General features: G+C 40.4%; 1 protein-coding gene across 3 annotated transcripts; it reads right to left on the bottom strand.

Moving 5' to 3' along the window:
• Positions 1 to 87: 87 nt before the first annotated feature.
• LOC131240177 (uncharacterized) lies at positions 88 to 9,171 on the bottom strand. Of its 3 annotated transcripts, none has more exons than XM_058238271.1 (2): positions 9,025 to 9,171; positions 88 to 822 (listed from the first exon to the last, which is right to left on the bottom strand). In XM_058238271.1, exon 2 carries the CDS (start codon positions 774 to 776, stop codon positions 360 to 362), a length of 417 nt encoding a protein of 138 aa, XP_058094254.1. In that variant the 5' UTR covers positions 777 to 822; positions 9,025 to 9,171; the 3' UTR covers positions 88 to 359. The 3 variants fall into 3 exon arrangements, with proteins under 3 accessions (XP_058094254.1, XP_058094252.1, XP_058094253.1); XM_058238269.1 differs by having other exon boundaries at positions 8,957 to 9,133; XM_058238270.1 differs by having other exon boundaries at positions 88 to 819; positions 8,957 to 9,133.
• Between the last annotated feature and the right edge of the window lie 3,210 nt (positions 9,172 to 12,381).

Genomic DNA, 12,381 nt, shown 5'->3' with positions numbered 1-12,381 from the left:
TCGTGTCTATAGGGAGCAAACCCACGATGTTAGCCATTCACCCAAACCTCATGCGGGTCATTTCCATCCACATAGCAACACCATTACAAAAAGGAGCCATACGCATTAGGTTTCCATGTGCCCAACCACAAGAGTTTCTGAACAAAATATTCACCATGTTTCCATCCACATAACAACACCATTACAAAAAGATAGAGCCATACACATAAGGTTTTCCATGTGCCCAACCACACAAGTTTCAGAACAAAATATCCAAAAGCATTGGGTGGTGATGAGATGTGCCCAACCAACAAAATATCCAAACCATTCGATGGTTATATCATCATCAACCAAAACGAAACAAACACAGCAACGAATGCTCAAACCCTCTCAAGATTCCACAACAACCACTTGCGCTTCATATCCTTGCCCATGACCAAGAACATAGCTCCCAGGTTTTTCTCTTTGGCTAGAAGAATACACGCCTTGAGAAACTGTGGTGTGGTGAGATCCGGAATTTTCTTCAACTCTTCAACCAAAGTCTTCATTCTATTCATGGAGCAGCCTCCACCCATGTTTTCCGCCACATCAACCATTGCTGATGCCAGGTTACACAAAGAGGATGCGATCTTTTCCATACCTTGAACTCTAGCCCGCGGAGATGCCTCTTCTGAATCCTCAGTCGAATAAGCCAAGGATGATGAATCAGATTGCATGTCATCATGCCCATTGTAATTATGAACAGAGGCATGCTTTATAATCTCAAAGTTACCACTTTCTCCCGAATTAGGTGCCATGCGCGTATTACCTCACTTACTTGTTTGGGATTGATTGGTTGACCTTCTTGAAAAAAACTAAAGAAAATAACTCAAATTTACTATCTTCATAATATACATGTTTAATGAAAGTTGTAATATGCTCAGTTAATTAGAATTTGCTATTTTTTCATTAGTCATTTTTCGGCATATCATCCTCTGTCACTTTTTAATTAGAGTCCACCCAAAGCACCAAGCATGAGATTCATTTTGGACAAAAGCTAGATTTTTTTCATCACATACGTTGGGAATTCATATGGATCTTACATGTGAAAATGAAGTGCAAAAGCTACATAGACAAGCGGCTTTCTTTTTTCAATATAAGGAATAGACAAGCAACTCATTCAGAGGTAATATTTGTATACTGCAGATTTGAAAACTACATGACATGAATAAATGTTCTGATGGAGAGAAGCATTACTCGGACTTCTTCTTTTTTTCATGATTATTATTATTAACACTTACTCGTAGTATGGGAAGATGTGGACTCGAGGGGTACTGCTAATTGAGTTTTAACAAGGAAAAGGATTCAATTACTTCAAAAGAATTGAATGAACAACCATATGAGGTGAAAATCTCATATACTGTTCTTGAGAGTGACAGTAAGGGCCCGTTTAGAAGCACTTCTCAAAAGGGGATTTCCAGGTTGGTTTTTAACGAGTCGGCGTTTTAGCACCTATTTTGTCTAGCAGGATCTGAGATGGATGTATTTCTTTTTTTCTGTCCTTTTTTTCAATAGGAATCTATTAAACTGATAAAATAAAATTTACTAAGGTCCAGCTGAAGGTTCATGGTACAGTTAATTGAAATTGGTGAGAGTGGGAGGTGACTGTAGCAAATTTTGAATGTGTACTGCAACTTCAAGAAGAGAGGAATTATTAGACTCTGATGCATCATGACATGAAGTCCTGGTACATCTCTGTCTAAGTGGAACACAACTTCCATTGATCCAGACTGTTGAACTGATGAACCCAGCTTGGATACAACACTCAACAAAAATCTTCCTGATCGATTTTTTTCTTTGGAAAAATAACAAAATTTATTCAAAAATGAGGAGAAAAAACCTCGAGAAAGAGGGAAATAGTTCCCAATACATAAATAAGAATGAAAGACTTCTCTAAACAGAATATCAGTAAATCATTCACCTCTCTATCCACATCATCATCATCACTGCTGTCACCATTGCCACCATCTTGATCTTTCTCCCACCAATTTGGGGTCAGATGTTACATAGAAGATAATTAAAAAAATAAAAAATAAAAAATTTGCGATTGGCCACCAACCAGACACCAATCTTCCTCTTTTAGCTAGGCACTAAGAACCGGCCATGGTAGAGGCTCCCATAGACAGTCACATGCCAGCACAGCCCCATGCAATATTGACCCCTAGCCCAACTATCGCATAAACCCCCCAAGGGCAAGCAAGAGGTAGGGTTGTGGAGGGCAGTTGCCAGGCAAACTGCTAGGCAGGAAGGCACACAAATGTACCACCATCAGACCAAAAGTGGTAAGGATGTGCTCCAGTAGTTGGCAGCACAGAATAGCAGGGACCCCACTGGTATGTTAACCAAATGCCACTCACATGCTAATGTAGCACCAAAGATGAAACTGAATTTTATGTTTGTAAATTAGAATAATTACTACTTAGGACAATTATTTCTATCTCCAGATGCTCCAATGTATTCAGTCAGTAGGGAAGTGAAAAATAACAATAAATAAACATAGCCACAGAGAACCGCTTCACCAAAAAGGCCTAGGGAGCAGTGTTACCTGAACACTTCTACTCTCTAGAATTTTGTGTGCTGACACTCAGGGAAACTCAAGGACTCCTGGCCTGGACACTACTACTTTCTATGATTTTGTCATGCCGATACTTGGGGACACTTCAAAATTTGTACGGACAAAGTGCAATAGTAATGTCAGTGAAAAGTGCCGTGCTCTCTTTACATTCCTGTTCATTTTTGATTGTTGGTACCATGACCCATATGACAAAAAAGCACAAGCTTTGTTGTACTTTTGCATGGTTCTAATGTTTTAACAAAATCAGTGATGTTCACAAAAACTACTATTTCTTAAGATGATTTTCAATGTTTCGATAACCAACTATTTGTTAGTTTAAACCACTAGTAATTTGTTTCTATTAGAACTACGAAAATATTCTTTCTAATTCCCTTCAAACGACGACAACGACGACGACGACAAACAAACAAACAATAACAATAACAATAACAACAACAACAACAATAATAATAAACTCAAAATCTCATCATCATAATCTCCATGATAACACATACGATGGCTTTCGATATAGGGGCCTTCTTATCATTAAAGATCTACTTATTCTCTCCTTCAAATTTCCCAATGAATGGAAAAGGGGAGCATTCGCCAAAGTATCCTTCCCCTAGCTTTAAACAGGCCTGCACCCACCTTGTTCAACACATCACAGCTCTCATTGAAAGGTCCAAGCCATTTTGAAGAGAAATAAGAAATATCCCCATATTTTCCATGCTGCATCACAATGGACAAATAAGTGGTGAACCATTACCTCTATTTAGAACTTTGTCAGCCTTAGCTGTCCAAAGAAAGGTGAAACTAGCAAACTCCACAACATGGCAGGAGAAGATCTAATGCCTACTGTTAAAACATGATATATATTTAGAGGAATGCTCGCCTGCGCACCAGTTCTCACAAGAAGTCATGAGAATTTTTTCAGAACTCATCACACGTGATGTGGGCCCAAAATCTGAACCGTCCATGTAATGTAGTACCCTGTGAAACCCCCAGGGCCCAACTTGCACTCTGATCCAAAATTTTGGTGGGCCATGGAAAAAGGAAACTGTTTCCTCCCTTGATTTGTCTCTCTTTTTCCATGGCCCAAGGTTAAAAGTTAGGCGTTGGGGGTTTTATGGGGTGCTGCATCACATGGACGGTTCAAATTTTGGGCCCACATCACGTGTGATGAGTTCTTAAAAAGTTCTCACGATAACTCGTGAGAACTTTTTCAGAACATGAGAATTGGTGCACACGTGAGCATTCCCCTCTCTCTCTCTCTCTCTGTGTCTATATATATATATATATATATATATAAAAGAGAAATCCCCACCAGATTCCATATCCACACGTTCCTATCCTTCCCCCCTTACAAGACAGAGATCATATAACATTTACATCGGTTTGACATAAGTCTCCCACCTTTTCGTCTTTAACACCAATGCCTCCCAAACCAGCAAATTTCATAGCATTATTTGATGAGAGAATTCTTGGACTCACCAAAGCAATAAAAATTCTCTCCTACCACTGTCTTCCCAAACATCACCTTATCATCCTTCCTTCCTTTAAATATAATGCCTTCTTTAGGGACCTCCCCACTCTTTTTGAATATGCCCAACCTTACAAATGTTTTTCCAAACTATGAACCTTTTTCCCCATCTCCGCCACCTGATCCAACCCCTACTGATCTCCCAAATTCTCTTGCAATATTTTATCTCCACATGGCATTTACTTATTCTCAAAAATTTTGAGCAAGTATTTCTTCTCAAAATATCCACCACCATTTGCAAAGAAGACTACGTTTCCTTTCCCTTATCCTCCCAACTCAAATCTGCCTCTTTATTACCTTTTTGCATGCCCCTCCACTTAATAAAAGCAATATTTTTGTCTATCGTGTTTCCCTTCTCATAGAAAATCTCTCGAATCTTTTCAAGTTTCTTAGCCGTTGAAGCTAAGATCCTGAAAAGAGAAATGAAATAAATAGAGAGGTTAGAAAGAGCTGCTTCTGTAAATGTAATGTGGCCACCAAGCAACAGATAGCAATAGAATTCAGTGGACCAAGCCAATTTGAATGGCTGGGTATACGGGAATAGGCAGGCGCATTCGGGATCATCATGGTGCTCCCCTCAAAGAATTCTCTGGGCCGTTGGTGTTCAAGACTCAAATTACACGGATTTGGCTGCATTCTTGCAGGTATTGAAGCTGTTGGCCAAATATAATCTCATCCTTGCAATTGTGGAGGGTGATTCCAAAAATGTACTCAGGTGGCTTACTACAGGGAAATGCCCATGGAATGTGCCTGACATGCTTGAGGAGGTTTGAGACCTGGTTTGAGTCATCCAAATCACTTTCTCCTATTCCAACAGAGAAGCAAATGACATGGCTGATGCTCTAGCTAAGAGAGGAGCCGCAAGATGAGTTAATGGTGCTTAACCACAGACATGGTTAGGTGCCAGTAGGGTGCGTTGTATACCGCATCTAGTCTTTCAAGTCTAAGCCGCATGTCCTGCATCTAGTCTTTCAAGTCTAAGCTACATTTCCGTGTAGCTATTTTCATCTCAAATCTTTCCATGACCCAATTCCTGAACAGTATCATTTTCTCATTGCCCCCCAGCTTGCTTGGAAATTCCTCAGATTTGCACCCCCCATATTTTTAGCAAGATCAATCAGCCTTCTTTGGTCAATGGCAATACCAACCACACTACTTTTGCTAGGATTGATGTGAAGCCCAGAAACCGCTGCAAAGCATCTCAAAATACTTCTCAGGTTGTCAACCTGGGATTCCAATGCATGATACATCACCAAGGTATCATCCAGAAACTAGAGATGAGAAATACTTGCTTCATGATAACCCACCACAAAGCCTAGTAAAAAACTACAAGCCTCAGCATTAAAAAGTAACCTGCTTTGACCTTCTGCCATGATCGTGAAGAGGTGAGGAAAGAGTCACAAGTAACCTGCTTTGACCTTCCACCATGATCGTGAACAGGTGAGGAAAGAGCCGTAGGGTCGCCGGAGCCCCCAAGAGCTACTTCAGTACCCAAAGAAAGAGCCATTGTCAAGATTGAGGAGCAAGTGAAAAATAAACTCTTTTTATCTATTGCCTCCACTTTTCTTTAAAATTCATCCTCTAAAGAAGGAAGAAAGGCCAATTGATGACATGATCATAGGCTTTCTCCCTATCAATTTTATATAAAATTGCCAGCACCTTGCTATCTTCTTTAGAGTGAATGTATTCACTGGTTACTAGAATGGAATCAAGAATTTGAAAACCGCCAAAGAAAGTTCCCTTGGGTAAGAAGCGATAATGTCCAGTCAAGGTTCCAAATATCGATATTGTATGGGCCCGTTCCGATACATGAAACAAGAGTGAAATGAGCCACTCCAAAATTGGTAGGTGTATCAGTGTATCTGCTAACATGGGCTGTTTCGCCCACAATACACCCCCTGTATATCATGACACAAACATGTGCCTATAAAAGGCCACTTTTTAAAAATTTTCTCACATTTTTCTTGTAGTTTCTTCGTTTCAAGTGTAAAGGTAGGGGCTCAATTTTACTAGATGCCTGGTTTGGAAATCAGAACACAAGATTAGAGTGTTATTCAATGGATCAAAGAGGAGATAAACTTATCTACTTGTCATGTTTATAACATCAATCATTCAAAAAATTCATTTATGAAACAATATAGCAACTAGAATTGCTAATATTAAACAGACAATTACAATTCTTACACAAAAAAGCTAGAATATATCCTACGGTACGGCGGTGCTGCCCCTAACCCCTGGCTAGGGGGCCGGTGAAATGTGCCTAACCCCCTTCCATTGTGGTCTTGGATTAAGTTGGGTTAACGTGTATATAGTTATAACGATATATTGTTCATTATATTGCATTCACTATATTTGTGATAGAAATCACAAAATTTTCCAATCCGGATAATCTGTAGTGATTCCTGTGATGTTTGAATAAAAACTTAAATATGTAACAAAACCCATTATAGTAAAAAATTGGAAATCAACCAAAGAAATTCTAATTCTCAACACCAAATTTTGACATCAAAGACTTAAGAACTCGGTATTTGGCAGGTAAGGGCCGTCATGGAGACAGACAAAATTCCTACCAAAGAACAGTCGGGCACACCATTGAAAACATGCCAATAACACAAATAAATGATATATTATTGTTTTTCCTTTTTTTCTTTTTTTCTTTTTCTTTTATTTTATTTTATTTACATTTTTTGTAAAACAAAATTGTCACTGATACAATCCAATACACCCCGTTTCATATAATTTCTGGGCACAACCAATATGCCCTCAGACACCAATACTCAGAATGTTGTTTAGTAAAACTTACCTGAGACTACATAATAATCTTTTATATACTTCCCTCAAGGCCAACAATCCAAATGTCTTTAGGTTCCACCATCAAGTTTTGGAGCAAGCGATATAAAATTAATGTCTTCATTAAACTTCTCCCTTTCATGAAACTCTTTCAACACCTCCATCATATCATCTTTAATCACCACCTCCGTAGAAGAATAGGGAAAAACATGAAGGAGAGACCATAAGGACCATCAGCACCAGAACGTTCTCTCTCCCAAGCCCCACCATAAACTTCTTTACTTCTTCAAACATCCTCATTTTCCTCATCGGGAGAGGTTCTATCAAATCAAGCACATCAAGTTTCAATCTCACAACAAATTCCTTTTTATAAAGATTTAAAATAAAAATAAAAATAAAAAAATAAATCTGCTAAGCCTACTTAATTTTAGCACAATCTTCAGTCAGCACCTCCCCCACCTTGATTGAATGATCTCAACCCTTTGATCAGAGGCCGACAATAGGCTGTTAAGAAAAATAATACAATAATGGTTCAGAAAAAAGGGCCAAATATTTGATGGCCAGAATGTTCCAATTTGGAGGTTTTTGGGGGAATTCCCCATCAACAGCAGTCCAATCAATTCATTGGTCCCAATTACTAGGCCATTTGTGCAGACTAAGAACATGGGGAACATCCACGATGCATCCAGGCCGTTCATCAGGCCATGCACTGATAGATCTAGTCCCAAATAGAATATAACTGTGGGCCCCAATTATCAAGCTGTTCATCAAAAGACTCAATCAATTCACTGGTCCCAATTACTAGGGGCGCGTTGACTAAGAACATGCAGACATGCAGGATGCATCTAGACCATTCAGCACACCATGCATTGATAGATCAAGTTCCAAATAGAATATGACTGCGGGTCCCAAGGACACAACAAGTCGTGATTTTCAGTCCTTAAATATCAGCTGATGGCTCTATTCTGAATGTATGTGCCAGCGCATCGGTATTCAACCGTAAGATTGTGATAAATACATGATTTACAGTCCATATGGGATTTTTAAGCCCCGTGGTAGTGCATACAGCAAAAATGGATGATGTGTGGACAGATCAGATGGAGTTTGCACTCTTTATACCAGTTGTGCGAAGTGCTTGTATCAGCATACTCAAGCTAGGGAACTCATATACAATATGTACAAGAAGCGTCAGTTTATATGCATGTATAGAAAGGCCATGGGATCAAAATATGGAGATTTTCTATTGGATTTGGCATCATTATGTATGGTCATGGGGGAATTTAAGAAACAAAAACTTATAATCCCAAAACTCTCGTAAGCATTTTTCGAGAGAGAGAGAGAGATAACATCAAATATCTAAGTATCATAAACAAAGTATATGAGGCTGAGTTCCATCATGGATGGACCATTCCCCCAAAATTTCCCATATTGAAAGACCCTGGCCATCAAATCTTTGATCTTTCCTCCATTGAATGTGCCTTGTTTGTGCATTGCTTTTTAACCACGTATTTGCATGCTAACAATGGGAAGGTTAAAGTTGACTAGTTGAGAGGATATTCTATGAATGGTCCATCCATGATGGGGGTATCAAATCAATGGCTTGCATAGAACACACACCCATGGCTCCTGCATCTACAAATTAGAACAGGAAAGTTCCCGTGAAAATGATCGATGATTGGGCGTCCCACGTGTCATTCAAAAGGTTTGGGATGTTGCTAACGTCCACATTAAAGATGGGGACGTCAGCAGAAGCAGCAACAGTAATTGCACACATTTTCATATCATAGATGAAAGAAAAACACATGAAAATGGAACATATCATAGATGAAAGAAAAAAAAAAATCCCAGAAAGCAGCACAACTACATCTCATTTCAACCTACCAAAGTCTCAAAGAAGAATTCAAGAAAAACACATGAAAATGAGCACATCTTCATATCTCAGACAGCCAAATGAAACCCAAAAAGGAAATCCAATAAAACTTTTCAAATCATAAATCAACAATGACAAGAAAAGGAATATATATATATATATATATATATATGGAATATCATACCTGACTGAGAGAGGCGGAAATGCAATGGAAAAGGAGAAAAACGAAAATGAGCGTTTGAAAAACCCTACCGCTAGATTTCTTATAGGGTCTACCGCTGAAATGACTTTTGATGGAGGGATTTCCATGGAAATGTCGACTCCCAAACGGAGGAAAACGGGGGTTTCCATGGAAAAGCTGCTTCTCAAACGGCCTTGAGACATTTCGAGCGACGACGTGTTTGTTATTCTAAAATGCTCGGGCGGAAATTTAACTGTTCCTGTGCCAGCGGGGCAAGTGGGGTCCATCCTTCGCCCATCCATCCCAAACGGACAGGAATTGTCCGCAGCACTAATTCCACAGGACCCACCTTGATGTATGGGTTGTATCTACTCCATTCATCCTTTTTGCTTGCTTTCTTGAGTATATGAATCCAAATATGAGGCAGATCCGAATGTCAAGTGGACCACACCACAGGAAAGGGTGCGATGAGGATGAAGGATGCATACAGTTGAAACTTTCGTAGTGCCTACTGTGATGTTTATGTGCCATCTAACCCGTTTATTAGGTGACTAGGACCTAGATAAAGGAGAAACATGAATATCGGCTTGATCCAAAACTTTTGTGACCCACAAGAAGTTTTGAATGGTGGACATTCAATCTCCATTGTTTTAATCGTGTGGTCCACTTGAACTTTGGATCTGTCTCATGTTTGGGATCATGCCCTAAAATAAGCCAGCAGAAGGAATGAACAAAGTGGATAAAGAATATTTTGTTAGAATCACACTGATTACAACCCACTTGAGCAAATAACAATATACAATCATTCAAAAAATATTAATTCAAGTAGCCCAATCAGCTGGATAACATAAAAGCTGTCATTGTGCCCAATCTCCACTCTGCCCAAGCTTGCTACCCACTTTCAAAAAGCTGTTCATTAAAGCAAGCTGACCCACTTCATGCAGAGTGAAGAGAGAATCGAAACCCAAATCAAATGAGCAAAGGGGCAATGAATAAACAAGTGATTTATTAATTATGCATTGTCTATTCACAAAGTGCAAATGTTGGGGATCGCAATTCATCTTTTATAGAGATTATCAATAACTTCTTCTTCCATACTAACTATGCGAAGGCCATCATTTTAGATGAGCCCCATGACACCGTAACATAGCTATCAGGAACGGTGTTCAACCGACTTGTGGTGAAGTAACTTATAGGAGCTAACTGACAATCGACATAAGATTTCCTTGTGCCACACCATATTATCTTGCTCCCCACTCGACGAAAAGAAACCTTCAAACAAAAACAAAACTAAGTTATCTATTTCTTCATTAGATACGTTCCCGCAGTAAAGACTTGACCACACCCCAGAGGATATGATAATCGTGACCAAGATATGACCATACACGACCAAGATATGATGAAGATAATTGCAACCAAGATATGACTAACAATTCGCGACCAAGATATGACCATCCGTCGTTTATCAATAATCATGCCAAACTTGGAAACTCATTCTTTAAGGAGGTTTTAATTAGGGGTGTCAATTGGTGAGGCTCAAGCCTGCAAAATCATAATTTTGAATAGGGTTGACCCAAAGTAGTTCAAAATTCGGGTGAAGACCAACCTCGGGCCCGGTCTGCTGACAACCCTAGTTTTAATCACACATGTGAGACCCGTACACTAGCTTGTACCATTTCGTAGGCTTCCGCGGTCCTCCCGGTCGAATTCCGGCGACCCGCGATGCATAGATAGCAGTTGCGTGCGATCCTGAGTTGTATCCTGTATTCCAGAGTCGGCTCAACCCAAGACTTATACCCTAATGACCGCGCCGTCGCCGCTGTTCCGACGCCAAGTATTACGCACCGAGGCGATACCCAGGCTAGGAGATGTGGGCCCATGTTCAGTTCGAGGAAAACACCGCGCAGTTGCAAAATGCAAGAGAGAATATGTCAAATCAATCCCATCAATCACCACATCATGTCAAGTACAACACCATCCCCACCCTTACATGTCAAGTACACATCACTCACTCTATCACCCATCACTCCATCACCCATCCCTCTCTCTCTCTCTCTCATTTCTCTATTTTCAAGCAAGTAACCCAACGTCCATGAGAGCTCCATGAGAGAGCTCTGTGTGGCCCACTTCCTACCTACCATCCCCACCATCCAACCGTCCAATGTCCATCATCCTCCATCAAGATCGAAGCCAAGGAGTTTGGCGTTCCATCGGACCAAGAAGAAGGTCGATCGGTGGGTGAATCTTCATTGTTTGTGAGTGTATTGTGGATTTAGGGCCCACATGGTGGGACCCATCTTGATTTATGTATTGTATAGAGGGGCCCATAGTGGCAGCGCCCCTCTCTCTCTCTCTCTCTCTTGATGAGTGGCCCACCCGATGTTGAATGTGTTTTATCCATACCGTCAGATCATGAGGGCCACCTTGTTGCTGCCCGTTTTTGGGCAGATCCTGGGTGAAGGAAAAATATAAATATTAGTATGATCTAACCCATGGTGGGCCATCACACAGGACCACTTCATGCTTGCATTGTATCCACGCCATCCATCCCTGGCCAGATGTGGGCCCACCTTGATGATGCATTCCATCCAGACCGTCCGTCCTATGGACGTCCAGGACGTCTGGATGGAGTGGAAATACAAATATCATCTTGATATACATCAGGGACACACGTGTGCGACCTACCTGATATATATTTCATCCACATGTGTGGGACCACTGTTGTATTCACGTCAACAGCTTTGTAGGTCTGACCATGGGGTATTTATTATATCTGCACCGTCCACTGTTTGGACGGTGAGATCCACCTGGCAGGAGTGGTGTCCTCACCGTCCAGAAGATGGGACATATATGTTTTATTTCTCATCCAGCCGTTCATCACTGGATCCATCTGATGGGATGGTGGGTCCCATTGATGGTGGACGTCAGCAAGCTCTGTGAGCCCCATCATGAGGAATGTTACACCAACGCAGCACCAACTGCTATATTGACGCAACAAGCTAGCTGGGGCCCACCAAATGATGTATGTGACCGTCCATCAGGATGGTGGCTGGTGGAGCCCACCTTGATGTATATAAATCTACACCGTCCAATCCATGGATGGTCGTACCACCTGATTATCCTAGCCGTCCAGTACTTATCCAGACGCTAGATACAGCCTCCCTGTTAAAAAAATGAAATAAAATAAAATAAAATATAATAATAATGAATATATATATATATATATAAAATAAAGTATATATATTACAGATATATATTATATAATATTATATATATGTTAGGTGAGAGGGTGGGGTGGCCCACCACGTGGGACCCTCCCTTACGTATGTAAATATATTATATATTATATAATATTATATGGAGGTGGGTACCACGTGGGACCCACCCACGGTAGCAGCAACTAGGCTGCTGTACGTGGGGATAATCCA

Source organism: Magnolia sinica, chromosome 3 (genome assembly GCF_029962835.1).
Source record: "Magnolia sinica isolate HGM2019 chromosome 3, MsV1, whole genome shotgun sequence".
In the NCBI taxonomy this organism is placed as follows: domain Eukaryota; kingdom Viridiplantae; phylum Streptophyta; class Magnoliopsida; order Magnoliales; family Magnoliaceae; genus Magnolia; species Magnolia sinica.
Note: the sequence above shows the minus strand (reverse complement) of the source record. Positions and strands in the feature narration are given on the sequence as shown.